At 34.4% G+C, this 18,264-nt stretch overlaps 1 protein-coding gene across 3 annotated transcripts in view; it reads left to right on the top strand.

Annotated features, from left to right (window-relative positions):
- Positions 1–18,264, top strand: part of LOC144956265 (uncharacterized) — a 144,504-nt gene that overhangs the window by 47,525 nt on the left and 78,715 nt on the right. Inside the window, exons 1-2 of one of the 3 annotated variants that reach the window (XM_078886724.1) lie at positions 1,788–1,854; positions 4,585–5,037. The exons of 1 other annotated variant lie outside the window; for it this stretch is intronic. In XM_078886724.1, coding sequence (XP_078742850.1) covers positions 4,727–5,037 — 311 coding nt within the window. In that variant the 5' untranslated portion in view covers positions 1,788–1,854; positions 4,585–4,726. Of the gene's footprint in view, positions 1–1,787; positions 1,855–4,552; positions 5,038–18,264 lie in introns of those variants that run through there. One more of the 3 variants, XM_078886726.1, reaches the window with a different exon arrangement.

Here is an 18,264-nt window from a genome sequence, read left to right as displayed (position 1 = left end):
GTGAAGTTTTGGGGAAAATCCTGAAAATGGCTGGTAAGGAGAGGGTTAAAATAACCGTTGTTCAGTAATGTATTTATGTTTCCGTGGTTTTTGTTGCTGTGTGAAGAAGGGTTTTGATCCCGAACCGTTCAGAGTTTGATAAGTTGTTCTTTTTTTAAAGTTGTTATTTTTAAAATATATTTTTGTTTAGATCTATCAGATCAGATAGTTCGAAGTTGACGTCACTCAGGTCTTTGTTGTTGTTTTTTGCCATCCACGTTTATGAGTAATTCTCACTTATCTGTATTAACCAGACTATAAACGTTCATGGATACACACAGTTTTGTGTGTTGTTCCCATATACTTCCGGATGGCAATGTTATGAGCTAATTAGCCAAGCGCATACTATCTATAGATAGTATGCGCTTGGCTTAGAAGTTCACAGCATTGCCATCCGGAAGTATATGGGACCAACACACAAAACTATGTGTAACCTTTATGAACATTTATATTTTGGTTAATACAGTTTATTGAGAATTGCTCATTAATATGGATGGCAAAAACAATAACAAAGACCTGAGTGACGTTATCTTCATTCTATCCATAGTCTGGTTAATACAGTTTAGTCAGAATTACTCATTAACGCGGATGGCAAATAAACAATAACGTAGACCAGAATGGTGTCAATTTCGTTCTATCTATAAGGCAAATTATTAGTTCGGACCTTGTGATTCTTGGGGATTTGAAAGATTGAATGAATACAAATATTTCGAAACGATGTCTGATCCACAAGCTCGTTATAACAACGTCCAGTTTCCAGTCAGGATCAGGTTAGTATTTTATGTTTGTTTGTTTGTGCGTTTGTGTGTGTGTGTGTGTGTGTGTGTGTGTGTGTGTGTGTGTGTGTGTGATTGTGTGATTGTGTTTTTGGTTGTTGTTTTTCTTTGTGTGTGTGTGGGGGGGGGGGATATGTTAGTTTGTTTTATTTTGTATTTTTATTAATTCGTTTATTTATTCATTTGTTTGTTTATTTATCTATTTAATAGTTTAAAGATTTATTTTTTATGAATATGTGTATATATATATCTACTTATTTATTTGTAATTTATTTGTTCATTTATTCATTTACTTTGTTGATTTATTCATTCATTTATATGTTCCATCAGCAATAAAAATGTTGAATATTTCATATGGTACAGCAAAACCAAGGATTGATGCGTTGACTGATTGACTGATTAATTTGTTTAATGTTAGGCTAGATGAAGTGACCAATTGATAATGATGATAATATTTGGTGTTGAATTTGCAAGAATGTAACGAATTGAAAATGAAATGAAAATGTTGATGTTGTGTATGTCGCATGCGTGAAAGAGAGGAGGAAGAGAGAGAGAGGAGAGAGAGAGAGAGAGAGAGAGAGAGAGAGAGAGAGAGAGAGAGAGAGAGAGAGAGAGAATGGGTAGGAGTGAGGTGTCTGTTCAATGTCATAGTTATCATATAACGTTATGACAAGTGTAACTAAATGACAAATTGCCATATTTGTGGACAATAAAGATCTATTATTATTATTATTATTATTATTATTATTATTATTATTATTATTATTATTATGTCTAGTTTCGCCGTAGTGTAGGAAAATAAAACTCGCGTCTATTATTTGTAAAATTATAGGGAGATAACTTATATCGACATTTTATAAATGTTTTATTTTATTGGGTTGCCTTTTATGAAAAGTAACTCATTTTGTTTTTAAGGTAGCTTATGATAGTTGCTCTTTTTACTTAGCAACCAGCGGTCAAAGGTCACGTAGTGTAAACATAGCGAGTGGTCCCGATTTCAATGGCCGACGGCGTATGCGCGCGGGGAAAGAGAAGCATGGTAAATGGTCAGAGTGATTAGAATGGTTTTATGGCCGTTCGAGAATTCATTTAGTGTTATTAGCGAATATAGACAAATAAAACCATTCGTTTGGATCACTAAGTTTATGCTGTTCCATACTGTGAGTTATTTATTGCCCGTGGTGTCTGGTTGGGTGCAATTGTTTTCGCGATAGTGAAGTGTCTAGCTTCGCCGTGCTGTCAGTAAGGAAATGACACGGGATGTTTGGTCGATCAGTGTAATGTGCTGTTTGCTGAGTCAATCTGGATAGCGTTCGATTTATGGGCTTTGTAGTGAAACTAGTATATAGATATATTTTTCTTTAAACTATATTCCTTGAGAAATCCAGTTTTGATTCGATTCAAATTCAAGTCCGTGAATGTGAATAGAGACATTGTTGTTATTTTTTGTGTTTTAGCAAACATTCTTGCCACAATTTAGTTTTCTTATTTTTGTTGTATTGAATGTTATCAGAGTCGTTATCTTTTCTTTCAGTTCGCCTCTTTCGCCCTTTATTTACGTATTTATCAATTCGTCAGCTCATAGGAAATAAATAACAATATACTGTTATTTTTTAGTATTATTATTCCTTTTTTTTTTTTTTTTTTGGTGATGGATTCTGCATATTTGCTTTTATTCCAACGAGAAAGTTTTCAAAATTGTATTCAAAGTTACGCTTCATGTTTGTATGGAGCAACGTTTACACATATGAGGGTCTGTGGACCTAATCTAACATTGATGTAATGGACAATATTTTGTATCATTTTTTTGAGATTTCCATTACAACAATGAGCCCATTAGGAATTGGGTTTTCAGACCTGCAAATAAGTGCACGTCGGTCAAGAGTAATTTCAATGCCTTATTCTGTAGTATAGTGTATTTAGATTACTTAGGTAATGTTTATTAGTTTAGCAAAAGTTTTAAAGTTTATTCAATCTTAGGCTCTCGCCAATAAATCACACAATTTGATGAAAACGTACATGAAAGTGGAGAAAAAATGGTAAATGGAACCGAAAAATAAAATGATACCATTAATAACCCCAAAAATACAATAATTGTAATCAAACCAATACTCACAATAATAATAATAATAATAATAATAATAATAATAATAATAATAATAATAATAATAATGATAATGATAATAATAATAATAATAATAATAATAATAATAATAATAATAATAATAATGATAATAATAATAATAATAATAATAATAAATAATAATAATAATATAATAATAATAATAATAATAATAATAATAATAATAATATAATAATATATAATAATAATAATAATAATAATAATAATAATAATAATAATAATAATAAAAAATATAATAATATAATAATAATAATGATAATAATAATAATAATATAATAATAATAATAATAATAATATGATAATATAATGATATAATATATAATAATAATAATAATAATAATAATAATAATAATAATAATAATAATAATAATAATAATAACAGAAGAACAACAGTTAATGATATCTAGTATTGTTTTTTTGTACGCTAATACCCACCCCATTCCTTGACAATTAAGAAGATGGGAATTATATCACGGTGATTCTGTTTCGGATAATAAAGTTATTGAAATTTAGTAACACTTGGTGTAACAAAATGCTTTGGTCTGGGCGATCTTCATCATTACTTATAGTTACTTATAGTAGGTTTCCGATACAGGTCCCTTTAGGTTCCTCTTCACCGAACTCAATCATCTTTGGAGATAAAAAAATAAAGTGAGTAGATGTGACTCATATATAAGGGAGCAATACAAAACAAACAACGTTTCGGCCCTTGGCCTTCGTCAGGAGACAGTAAACAAAAACACCAACATTTTGTAAATTTACATATTTTGTTTGTGTTTTTGTTTACTGTCTACTGACGAAGGCCAGGGGCCGAAACGTTGTTTGTTTTGTGTTGTTCCCTTATATATGAGTCACATCTACTCACTTTATTTTTTATCTCCATTTTATTGGCTCATTTAGGCACCTCTAGCTTCAATCATCTTTGGCTGCATTTCTATCATGTTCCTGTATTGTCTGTTAACTCAGCTTTTAGCATTTGACTCATATAATATTTCTTATTCTGGCATTGATTCCTCTGGTGTTTTTCTTCATAAATTCCATTGATGTTGCAACTAAATCTAAATTCATCCTTTTCCTGACAGCCATTCGTGGTATTTTCTCCTTATTAATTAATGAATTTTATTTTTGTTATTATTATTATTATTCTTATTATTATTATTATTATTATTATTATTATTATTATTATTATTATTATTATTATTATTATTATTATATTATTATTATTATATTATTATTATATTATTATTATTATTATTAGTCATATAGTTTATAGTATAGTATAGTATTATATATATGTATGTATATATTAGTATATTATATAGTATATAGTAGTAGTAGTAGTAGTAGTAGTAGTAGTAGTATGTATAGTAGTAGTGAGTTAGTAGTAGTAGTAGTAGTAGTAGTAGTAGTAGTAGTAGTGGTAGTAGTAGTAGTAGTAGTGGTAGTAGTAGTAATAGTAGTAGTAGTAGCAGTAGTAGTAAAAGTAGTTTTATTATTGTTGATATTTTTTTTGTAAAATTGGTCTTGTCTCAAATTCTTTGGATGTTTTTTTTTCTTTATTTGTTTTTTGTTTTTTTTTTGACCAACATCCCAGCTAACTTTAAGATTTCTTTGACTGTTTTATAGTTTACACAATTATACATTAAAGTACAATCATAGAGTTATTGATTCAGGATTACCGGACTTACGTGTAACATTATTCCCATAAAAAAAATATAATATATATAACAAGGAATACATAATTCACTCGAGCAAATTATGACCAAACATGTATAGCAATCAGCAATCCAAAAGTCATCTACCTCCAATCTGGAAACATAAGCCAGACCCCGTTCTCCATCTACGTCTGTACCGAAATGGGGACCAATTCTACCCAGGAAAAATGGTTTCCCTCAACCAGAGACAATTCCGTACGTTCGAATCTTGGCTGACAGATCTGTCTAATTCTATGCGTCTGACTCACGGAGCTGTACGAAGAGTTTACACGCCTACCAACGGGACACGATGCGATAACTTTGATAGTTTGCAGGAAGGACAGAGTTTGGTCGTAGCTGGCCAGGAGAAGTTTAAAAAACTGAGGTAGGTTCAATATTAACCCTCTCCTTACCATCCATTTTCAGGATTTTCCCCAAAACTACACACCTAAATAATACAAAAATATATTTTTTATCACTCAAACACAATAGCAGTAAAGTTCTTGTGATACATAATTTATTTAGCAAAACATGCTCTACACAACATACTGTTCATTTTCTTTAAATTTTATGAAGTACAAGGGAAATTTGATTAAAACAAGTGTTAGTTGTATCGTAAGGAATGTGACGTTTTTCCTATATTTGGTAAGGAGAGAGTTAATTCATGAAAATACATATTCCTCTTTTATATAGCAAAGACTGTGGACCATCTTCATTTTTACTCCTCGGTAACTTTTGGATTCAAGTTTCCTCATCCCTATCATCAGTTCTCATTACTTTTACCCAGAGAGTAGCGGCAACAATGCAACTCGAGCTATATTATTTATGAAATTTATGAAATTTGCGCATCTTTCCGGGTTTTCTCAGCCAGCCACACAAATATATGATATGGATTGGAAACTTGAAACGACAAAAAAAAAATGTTTTTAAAAGAAGCAAGGTTTGAAGTTGGGTTCATCCGATGCTAATGCATCGCCTCATGTACTCAGCCACCTCGCCTCTCAATGTTCTTTTTATGTGACCCACCGTCTTTAAATGGTATCATGTCAAGGTGATTTAGATACTAAAAATTAGAATTCTTAGTCAAATATATAAACTTTGATTAAGTTGAATGTTTTAATGTGGTAAAAATGTGAAAATTGTGTATGAAACTGTATCAGACATAACTGAGAGAAAAATACAAGAAAAAAAATTATCCCAAAAAATCTGATTATCTACCGACGTTGTAGTTTTATTTATTATTTTACCATTTTATTTATCTTATATATGTATGTATATGTGTGTGTGTGTATGTGTGTATGTTATTATTATTCCTTATTCTTTATATGAGTTGTCCAGTACAGATGCCCTCTAAATCGACGGTACCATCATGTTTTAAGTACACTGAAATCTACACGCGTTGTAAAAGGTGCTGGTTGAACTCTAAAAATTTGAACTGAAATCTACACGCGTTGTAAAAGGTGCTGGTTGAACTCTAAAAATTTAAACTGAAATCAACACGCGTTGTAAAAGGTGTTGAGATTTAACTGAATCTACATTAAAAGTTTGAACTAAAATTTCAATCACACGCGTTGTAAAAGGTGCTGGTTGAACTCTAAAAATTTAAACTGATTACGGTTGTATAACTGTTAAACTGTAAATGTTAAGCCTTTATTTATGTTGGAACACGAAGCAATGTGTATTTTATGAATGTTGCAAGAAGACTCAGCAACATCGACTGACAAACTGTTTACACACACATACTCACACACACACACATACACACAAACAAATACACACACATTGATTTGACAAACACGAGACAGGTTTGATTTGTGTACAGAATTAATTTATAATCAGGTCACATAAAAATGTTTCTTTAATGAGACTTTCAAAGCCCATGGAGCCGGAGTTTATCTCGACTGCTTCTATAGCGCCAAACGGACCATAGCAATTGCTTGCTACCTTTTGATAGAGCGCCGGTCTATCGCGACGTACTTTCCGCCAGATTTAACAGACCCAGCTGCTGCTGATGACGAATAAACTTAGTCTGATATTGTTTACTGTAAATTATTTTTTTCTGTATCTAAATCATCCCGATAAAGTGACATTTTTTTAGGCGAGGGGTTACAATTTGCTGATGAATGAAATTCAGTCTAGACGTAAATGGGTTAAAACTGTCTTTAAAGAACGGAAGACTTCATTATGGGTTGACGTGACCTAGAAATGTCACAAGCGCTGTTAAAACTTTTTGTTTGTTTTTTTTTTTTTTTCCTTTAAATAAACAATCAAAGGAAGGGAATGTGCAACCTGCTACCGCGAAACTTCACAACAACCATTGAAAGGACTGTTTAGAAAATGCTTAGGTATATTGTTGTGACGTATGCCTTGCAGTTCAGTTATAAAAACAAGATAAGTGTATTTAAAAGGGAGGTGGGGGCGGGGGGAGGGGGGAAACGTTGCTCTTTTTTTTCTGTCTAGGTTTTGAAAACAATTTTTTTTTTTTTTTTTTTTTAGAAAATGCAATGCAGTTTGTCCCACTGGTTTCTTAGAGGAGTGAATGGCTAAAGATTGATTACAAATTAATGAGGCAATTATGTAAAGAAGTAGCGATAGTGGGGCATGAGACACAATATTATTATTGTAATTATTATAAAAGTCGAACCCCCGGAGCTGAGAAAATGAAACGCTACAAAATAGCAGAGTGTGGCTCAGCGGTACGGAAGGTCTTTGCTTCGTACCCGAAAGGTACCGAGTTCGATCACCCGCCGCTGCGCTGTGTGGCCTTGAGCAAGTCGCCACTTCACTCTAGCGTAATTTGTGGCGCTGCACTGCGGCGGCTGACGCCTGGGATATTCCAGTCTTCTCTTGGAATATACCCTAGAGACAAATTTCCCCTATGGGATGAATAAAGGGAATTATTATTATTATTATTATTATTATTATTATTATTATTATTATTATTATTATTATTATTATTATTATTATTATTATTATTATTATTATTATTATTATTATTATTATTATTTATGTATTTATTTATTTATTTGTTTTAATCGATCGATATTTGAAGGACAAGTTGTCTGGCCAAAATTTTTTAATACACACGTGCCTTTTCAGAGAGCATGGCAGATTAGCCAATCCTATTTTGATTTCTATTATTAAAATATGTATTTAAAAAACAATGCGTCCAGGGCGACGCGCACTTATTTACTTATATTTATATGTACACGTTGGTGAAAGTCGGCGTGCGCTTATTTGCAGATCTCATAACCGAATTCTTTATGAGCTCATTGTTGTAATGGAAATCTCAAAAAAAAAAAAAAAAAAAATGACGCAAATTATTGACCATTGCAACAATGTTAAAACAGGCAGTTTCGGATGTCAGACCTGCATATATGTACACGTGGGTGGTCCAAGGCCATCACCACCACCCTCAATATCCCACACATCGATCGATATAGTATATTAATATCTCAGATCAGACAAAACAACATTGTCATCTCATAGCCCCTCCAGACCCCCCCCCCCCCCCCCCCGTCCTTCTATTCTATCCCCCTGTTAGTGACAACATCCAATCCAGTCCAACTATCCAGCCTATAGATAGAATGCGCTTGGCCAAGGAGTTCACAACATTGCCATCCGGAAGTATAACGGACCAACACACAAACTCTGTGTAACCATGAACTTTTATAGTCTGGTTAATACAGTTTAGTGAGAACAACTCACAAACGCGGATGGCAAAAACCATAACAAAACCATAACAAAGGTCTATAGATAGTATGCAGATGACGTCACTCAGGCCTTTGTTATTGTTTTTGCCATCCGCGTTTGTGAGTTGTTCTCACTAAACTGTATTAACCAGACTATAAAAGTTTATGGCTACACAGAGTTTGTGTGTTGGTCCGTTATACTTCCGGATGGCAATGTTGTGAACTCCTTGGCCAAGCGCATTCTATCTATACAACCAACAACAAACACAAGCATCCACTGACAAAACACCTTTTTCACACGTATGACCAATCAATCTTATTCAAATGGTATTGGTGCTATGCGTTTCGGCAAAGTACTCACAACATCCACCAGCCACTAAAGCATACCAACACACAAAATGATGTGTTTATAGTCTGGTTGTGAGAATTTAGAACTAATCTGTATAAAAACAACAAAGACCCGAGTGACGTCAATTCCATCCTCCTATTGTCTGGGTGGACCCGATAGTAAGACTTATTTGTATTTTTTAAAAGCTTAACTTATAGATAGTATGAAGTTGACGTCACTCAGGTCTTTGTTATTGCTTTTTGCCATCCGCGCTTATGAGTAATTCTCACTGAACTGTATTAACCAGACTACAAACGTTCAAGGTTAAACATAGTTGTATGTGTTGGTCCGTGATATTTCTGGATGGCAATGTTGTGAACTTCTTAGCCAAGCGCATACTATCTATAAAAATTGAAAAAAATAAATGACTTTGTTGATTGTTTTAAACAGTTGCCCTACATAGGCATTAGGCCGATGAAGCCGGAGTTTATCCCAGTTTCTATAGCGTGGAACGGACAATAGTAATTGCTTGCTACCCTTTGGACAGGTCTGCTATTGCCCCCCCCCCCCTTTTTTTTTTTTTTCGTTCATAAGAGTGAGTTGTGTCCATAATAATTATTCGTCCGGCTACATGGCCTAGTGGTATGACACTCAAAACGTAAAAATGCGTTCTTTTGTTGTTAGTATAGATAGAATGAAGTTGACGTCACTTGGGTCTTTGTTATTCTTTTTTTTTTTTTTGCCATCCACGTTTATGAGTAATTCTTACTTAACTGTATTATCCAGACTATAAAAGCTCATGGTTACACAGTTTTGCGTATTGGTCTGTTATACTTCCGGATGGCAATGTTGTGAGCTGCGTAGCCAAGCGCATACTATCTACACGACAGAAGGGAGAGGACATTCGACTATCTAAATCTACCGCCGACCCCCTAGACGGGAAATAAGCGCATTATATTACAACTCGTTGGGCCCTAGCACCACCCCACTGACTTGGAATATTATCAACAGTATTAATATTATTATCTCTCTCTCTCTCTCTCTCTCTCTCTCTCTCTCTCTCTCTCTCTCTCTCTCTCTCTCTCTCTCTCTCTCCCTCTCTCTCTTTTTCTCTCTCTCTCTTATCCCTCTCTCTCTCACTCTCTCTCACTCTTTATCTATCTATCTATCTATATATCTATCTATCTATCTATCTATCTATCTATCTATCTATCTATCTATCTATCTATCTATCTATCTATCTATCTATCTATATATCCATCCATCCATCCATCCATCCATCCATCCATCCATCCATCTATATATCTATCTATCTATCTATCTATCTATCTATCTATCTATCTATCTATCTATCTATCTATCTATCTATCTATCTATCTATCTATCTATCTATCTATCTATCTATCTATCTATCTATCTATCTATCTATCTATCTATCTATCTATCTATCTATCTATCTATCTATTCTATCTATCTATCTATCATCTATCTATCTATCTATTCTCTATCTCTATCTTCTATCTCTCTCTCTCTCTCTCTCTCTCCTTCTCTCTCCTTCTCTCTCTCTCTTCTGTCTTGCTCTTTCTCTTTCTCTTCTCTCTTTCTCTCTATCTCACTCTCTCTATCTCTCTATCTCTCTCTTTCTCTCTCTCTCTCTATCTTTCTCTCTATCATCTCTCTCTTCTCCCTCTCTCTCTCTTATCCCTCTCCCTCCTCTCTCTCTCACTCTCTCTCTCTATCTCTCTCTGTCTCTCTCCCTCGCTCTCTTTCGCTTCTCGCTCTCTTCTCTCGCTCTCTCTCTCTCTCGCTCTCGCTCTCTCTCTCTCTCTCTCTCTCCCTCTCTCTCTCTCTCTCTCTCTCTCTCTCTCTCTCAATGTTTTATCATTAACTCGTCTCTTCTTGATAATGTAAATGTTGATGCTCGAAACTCGAAAAAATAAATAACAATGTGAAATGGAATATGAGCTTCAATTTGATATCAGAAAACAGATAAAATGGACGTTTTATTTTTATCTGTTTTCAATTTCACATAGTTTTTTATCTAATGTTTCATTCATCCTGTTTTGTTGATAAAGGGGAAACCCGAAACGTCTATTTTATCAGTTTTCATATATTAAATTGAAGCTTACATTCAATTCCACATTGCTCTTTATATCTTCTTGATAGGCCATGTATTACATTATAATATGAACCAAATAACTGCCTTAGTCTGTAAATAAAATAAATAAATATATAAATAAAATTCCCTTTATTCATCCCATAAGGGAAATTTGTTTTTAGGGTCTATTCGAAGGGAAGACTGGAATAACCCAGGCGTAAGCCGCAGTGCAGCGCCGTAAATTGAGCTAGGTTGAGGTGACTCGCTCAAGGCCACACAACGCAGTGGGTCATTATTGTATGTTCTTCATAAAGAACAATACAACTGATAGCAATGACTATGAAAAATGTTTTTTTCTCTTTTTGAGGAAAAGTTTTGTCTAAAACCAAAGCCCTATCTCCACTGAGTAAAAATGTTTTTGAATTTTGAAAATCCATTCATAAATAAACAAGTTATGCAGTTTCGAAGGTGTCATTTATTTGGATGACCCGCAAAGAGGAAAAAACGCGAAAATATGGGACGCTTTTTCGGCATTTTTTTTCGACCTTTGGTTGTCGTATCTTGCGTAATAAGTGTATTAAAAGATTGAAACTTGAAGAGCAAATTAGGATGGTGTTTTGTAAAATACGGGAAAAGTACTCGTCATATTCATATGAAATTTTACAACCAAAAAGAAGAAATGTTCATGTATTACCTTGTCAGCGACAAAACCTCCACGCCCGGTAGTTTTAGAAATATTTTACTCCAAAGAGTAAAAATCTATTTTAACGGTCTTCTGGTAATCGTACGATTTTTGTCGCTTGACATAATCCAAAATGACATTTTTTCTAACTGTGTGCCAACTTTCAGTCATATTCATCGATAAACAGCGTCGTAATTAATTTTTTTTTAAATAGCATATACGAAACGGCTTCGTCCCATATTTTGACGCGAATTCGGGCACTTCGTGAGCGAAAAAGAGGCCCAAAGATTTGTGCGGGATAGTCATTGCTATATTATGTATCTAATTTATATATATATATATAATTCTTTTTTTTTAATAGGCCTGACAGTTTCATTGACGTCAGTGAAATAATCCACTTGTTTTATTTATGTGTGACTTTGTCTTCTTACTTAGCAATTCCTGGAAAGTAACGGGTGATAAATCACGTTACACCGTCATAAAAGAATACGATTGATTACGTGACATATTATACGTGACATTATGTCGTCGTTGTAAGTTGAGAAATGGGACAGTTAAGCTATACTGCCTTCTCTGTAAAAAAAAAAAAAATAAATAAATAAATAAAAGAACCAACCCCCCCCCCTCCCAAGAAACCTAGATACACATTTTTTTAAATGACCAGAAAACTCGTTCTTCGACCATCAATCTATATTAAAATAGCCCTAATCCTGTCGGGTCTTTGTTATTGTTTTTTGCCATCCGCGTTTATGAGTAATTCTCACTAAATTGTATTAACCAGAGAGTATAAACGTTTATGGTGACGCATAGTTTTGTGTGTTGGTCCGTTATACTTCCGGATGGCAATGTTGTGAGCTTCTTCGCCAAGCGCATACTATCTATATATCATTTTTAATATGACATAATGCTCAATTCCTTAGAGTCCCAGGTTTGAGTTAGTTTGAGTTTTTGTATTTTATAACTAGATAGGTGAGAGTCGTTTTAATCGATCGATATTTGAAGGTGCTGTGTTTTGTTTTTGTTTTGTTTTGTTTTGTTTGAGAGTATATCAGTATCGTCTACTGATAGATTATCGTTTTAAGTTTGATAAACTACATAACGTTGACCTTAGATATCGGGATTATTTTTAGGTTTTATTTTTTTTTTAATTCGTTTTTTGTGGGGTTTTTTGGTGGTTTTTTTTTTCTTTTGTTTGTATTTGTTTGTTTTTTTTAATTTAATATTTTATAAGAATTTTTGTTTTGGTTTATGTTTTATTTATAGCGGGTACTGGATACTATAATTCTTTATGGTCCGAGATTTAATGGTTGATAATTTAGTTTAAAATCAAAGGTTATACCGTAACAAATTCCGCTCAATGTACCTATTCAAAACATTTTACAAGGGGTCACAAGCCAATAGCATCACTGAAAATACGGTACGATACATGAAGCCTGTAAGGCACTGTTACAGTTTTTATTCGACGAATGCAACGCTATTATAAAATAGGTCAGGTACACATTTTTACACATGAGTGAGGTGAGAGAATGGTTAATAATATTGTTCCGCGCACAGCTCATGTAACATTTTCGCCAAGGAGCACAGAATTACTGGCAAATTTATAAATTATAAAACTAATTTTACAGATTGATATAATACGAGTAACGTGTAAACTTCTCATAAAATAAGGTCGGTAAGGTTATAAAAGCGCATGGGGCATGGTAATAAAAACTACTATATAAATACAAATTCATAATAATATATTTAAATTTTCCCCCTTCTTTTTACTATAATTATAAATTCAAGTCGATTTTTCCTTACCTCTGCTTACTGTTTTTTTTTAAAGTTTTTCTTTGAACCTTGTGTAAGGCATTCATTGATTTATTTAGGTGTCAACTATATTTAACACTTAAGTGGCCGTGATCGTCAGTCAGTCCCCCGTATCGTAATTAATGTACTTGTGCGTGTGATGAATGTGACAATAATGAGTTTTACTGCTCGTAAAATACAATTACAATGCAATGGCCACTTATGGTTATTCAATGGGGACCCCTGTTGCTTTGATTTATTACTTTTTGTAGCCGCTCGCCTGCCTATCTATACCTTTTAGTTGTTTTTTTTTTCTCCACGCGTTATCATTATCCCACCTGTCATTCAGTGTTATCTTTATCTGTTATCTGTCTCGTCTACACTATCAATCAATCGATCTATCTATCTATCCATCTATATATTTATCTATTTATTGATTGATCTAGTTATCTGTTGTATCTATCTGTCTATCCATCCACCCATCTGTATACCACCCATCCACCCATCTATCTATCTATCTATCTATCTATCTATATATATATATATATATATATATATATATATATATATATATATATATATATATTTATTTAATATTACTATCTACATATCGATCTATCTATCTTCATTCATTACATATTCATTGTACACACTCGATAACAACAATACCTAAATTCATTTCCATCTCTCTCCTTCTCCTATTCTCCTTCTTCTTCTTCTCTTCCTTCTTCATCTTCTTTCTCTCTTCTTCCTTCCCATCTCTTCTTCTTCTTCTCTCTTTCTTCTTCTTCTTCTTCTTCTCTTCTTTCTTCTTCTTCTTCTTCTTCTTCTTCTTCTTCTTCTTCTTCTTCTTCTTCTTCTTCTTTCTTCTTCTTCTTCTTCTTCTTCTTCTTCTTCTTCTTCTTCTTCTTCTTCTTCTTCTTCTTCTTTCTTCTTCTTCTTCTTCTCTTCTTCTTCTTCTTCTTCTTCTTCTTCTTCTTCTCTTCTCTTCTCTCTCTCTTCTTTTTCCTTTCTTCTTCTTCTTCTTCTTCTTCTTCTTCTCTTTTTTTTTCTACTCTTCTTCCTTCTACTTTTCCTACTCCTCCCTCCTCCACATTAAGATTTACACCTCCACCACTTTATCACCTCTAGATAACACTTTCAATGACCTGTGATTTACAAAGCGATAATTCGTGTATAATAGAATCCATACAAACGAAATAAAATTGACAAGTCATTCTTGACGTTACCGTGATTTGTGAGGTCTTTAAAATGCCACCTGGTGCAATCTTGGATAATCCACCACCCCCCCCCAAAAAAAAATAAATAAAATAAAATAAAATACGAACTTAATCCTGAAACTGTTCTTTAGAAGTTAAAATGATTTAACACTCCTTTAACATTTTATTTCGTGTTTTTATTTTATAACTTTATATATCTGCTATCTTCCTATCTATCTATCTATCTATCTATCTATCTATCTATCTATCTATCTATCTATCTATCTTCTTCTATCTTCTGTCTATCTATCTATCTATCTATCTATCTATCTATCTATCTATCTATCTATCTATCTATCTATCTATCTATCTATCTATCTGTCTGACTGTCTGTCTGTCTGTCTATCTATCTGTATTTATAATTATATATCTAGCTCTCTCTATCTTTCTGTCAACCCATCTGCCTCTTTGACCTCCCGTGGTGGGCAGGAGGTCACGCTGTGTCTTTAATCCCCTATATCGTTTTCCGAGTTGCTTTCTGTCTTTGTCTTGGAATGGGATTATTTGGTTTCGTCCTAGCCTTGGTCAGAGTCATTGACACAGAGGGAAACAGTCAAATGAAAAGTTATAGTTTTGGGAGATGATACTTTTTCCCTTGTAAATCATCTCTCTGTTGTTACTATTACATTTTTATTTTGGTTTTGGTTTGTAAATATTTGAGTGTATTCCTCTTAGTGGGGTGGGGACCTGTGTTTGTGTCTGGATGAGACTTTACGGTGATCTCAAACTTAGTACACTGATAGATCTAGTGTGCTCTTGGGGTTTACACTGTTCTCTATTTGAACCATTCCCCTTTGTCTTACTTTTTCTCGTGTGCTTTCAATTGTAAATCTATAATTTTTTGACTACCCAATTTTCTCCCTTTTTACTGGCGCTGATATGACCTAAATGTGCTGCAAGCGCCGTAAAACCCTTTAAAAAAATAAAACAAAACAAAACCTATCTATCTGTCTATCTTTATTATTATTATATATTATTATTATTATTATTATATTATTATTATTATTATTATTTATTATTTTATTATTTATTATTATTATTATTATTGTTATACTCATCACCACCACCACCACCACACACACATCATCATCATCATCATCATCATCATCATCATCATCATCATCATCATCATCTTTATTATTTAACTCCCGGCGTAACTAATGATTGTTCAAACAAATCAACCTGCCTTCCCAGAGACTATTCATGAATGGAACAGGATCGCCTCCTGACACCGTAAATCCCCCATGCCTATAGAACCCCTATAGAATGAGATAATGATCTCCGTGGATTAATCGCCGCCAGGGCACGGCACGATTCGCCTATAACAACAATGAGACCAGACAGTTGTAATTAACCCTTTCAGGACGCTGTACCAATATTTTGGTGCCTTTCTGATCCCTTCCACACAACCAACCCAACTTTTGGTCTTATTGTCGATGAAATTGAGTTTCATGTTAGAATGATAAGATGGTGATATTATAAGAATATTTAGATTTCTGAATAATAAAAAGCATAGCGCTCACTTCCCCCCCCCCTCTCTTCTCTCTCTCTCTCTCTCTCTCTCTCTCTCTCCCCTCTCCCCCCCTCTCTCTCTCCCCTCCTCTCTCTCCCTCTTTCTCTCTCTCTCTCCCTCTTCTCTCTCTCTCTCTCCTCTCTCTCTCTCTCTCTCTCTCTCTCTCTCTCTCTCCTCCTCTCTCTCTCTCTCCTCCTCTCTTCTCTCTCTCCCTCTCTCTCTCTCCCTCTCTCTCTCTCTCTCTCTCTCTCTCTCTCCCTCTCCCTCCCTCTCCCCGGATGTGGCCTTTTGTCCTCCCATTATGGACAGGGAGGCACGTACCACGCCTTCTACTCCTCGATATCCGATGTCTGATGTATAACGTTAGTTTTGGGAGGTGATATCTTTTTTTTTTTTTTTTCGTTGTAAATCATCGCTCTATTATTCACTATTACATGTTTGTTTTGAATTTACAAGGTTTGTATATCAGTTGAGCGTGATCCCCCTTGGTTGTATTCTGTGCTGTGCTGGATGAGGCTTTCGTGATCTCAAACTAAGTACTTTGACGGGTGCTCTTGGAATCTACATCTGTTCCTGATTTGCAAACTCACTCACCTTTGTTAGCTTTGACGGTTGTGCTCTAATGTAATTCAGTACATCTTTCCCTATTTGAACCCAATTTTCCCCTTTGTCTTAGCTCTTCTTGGGTGTGCTTTAATTGTAATTCAAGAACTTTTTTGCAATCCCATATTCTTCCTTTTTACTGGCGCTGATATAACCTCAATGTGTTTGCAAACGCCGTAAAACCCTTAAAAACAAACAAAAACAAAACCCCAACATATCACATTTGAGACGATTGCTTTCATATGAGAAACCAATCGACGAACAATGTCCATACAGAATTATATAGATAGTTCGAAGTTGACGTCACTCAGGTCTTTGGTTTTTTGGGTGTTTTTTGGGGTTTTTTTTTTTTAAATTTGTCATCCGCGTTTATGGGTAATTCTCACTAAGCTGTATTAACCTGATTGCACATAGTTTTGTGTGTTGGTCCATTATACTTCCGGATGGCAATATTGTGAGCTTCTTAGCCAAGCGCATACTATCTTTTGATGCCATTTGTTTAGTTTTTGTTTCTTCTAAACTCACATCATTCACTAGCCTAATAACATAACGTTTCAACACACAGAACTATGTGTGTAACCTTACACGTTTATTTATAGATAGTATGCAGATGACGTCACTCAGGCCTTTGTTATTGTTTTTGCCATCCGCGTCTGTGAGTTGTTCTCACTAAACTGTATTAACCAGACTATAAAAGTTCATGGTTACACAGAGTTTGTGTGTTGGTCCGTTAATACTTCCGGATGGCAATGTTGTGAACTCCTTGGCCAAGCGCATTATCTAATCTATATGATCTCAAGGTGCAGGATGACGCACTCAAGCTCTTTGTTATTGATTTATTATGCCCCCTGTCTTAGGATGTTTCACAAACGTATTAACGCCTATAGAAGAATTATGGTAACGAGTTCCAACATCCGGATGGCAAACTCTGTGTAACCTGAACTTTTTATAGATAGTTCAAGATGACGTCACTCAGGCCTTTGTTATTGTTTTTGCCATCCGCGTTTGTGAGTTGTTCTCACTAAACTGTATTAACCAGACTATAAAAGTTCATGGTTACACAGAGTTTGTGTGTTGGTCCGTTATACTTCCGGATGGCAATGTTGTGAACTCCTTGGCCAAGCGCATTCTATCTATAGATACATGTAGTATGCGCTTAGCCGAGAAGCTCACAACATTGACATCCGGAAGTGTAAAGGATCAACACACAAAACTATGTGTAACCATGAACGTTTATAGTCAGGTTAATATAATTTAGTGAGAACTACTCACAAACGCGGATGGCAAAAAAAACAATAACAAAGACCCGAATGACGTCATCTACGAACAATCTATAGCCTGACACTGAAATCCAAAAGGACTGGCAGTTTGACGTCATTATTTGTTTTGTTTTTTTCTTTTTTTGCACCACCTAGTGAGGTGTCGTTAGTAGAGCTCATGGAAACAAGTTATTTCATTGGTTGAGCTATTGAATACAACTCACGATTTGTTATCTTTTGTGGCAAAAGACTGGCATTTTGACGTCATTTTTTGGTCTGTGTCAGGCTATAACTTTACGAAGGCCACGCAGGTATCCCCCAACGCTCTCTTATAGATAGAATGGAGTTGGAGTCACTCAGGTCTTTGTTATTATTTTTTTCCATCCGCAT

Source organism: Berghia stephanieae, chromosome 11 (genome assembly GCF_034508935.2).
Source record: "Berghia stephanieae isolate SIO BIC M18660-M18661 chromosome 11, UCSD_Bste_1.3, whole genome shotgun sequence".
NCBI lineage: Eukaryota > Metazoa > Mollusca > Gastropoda > Nudibranchia > Aeolidiidae > Berghia > Berghia stephanieae.
This window is presented reverse-complemented; position numbering and strand designations above follow the sequence as displayed.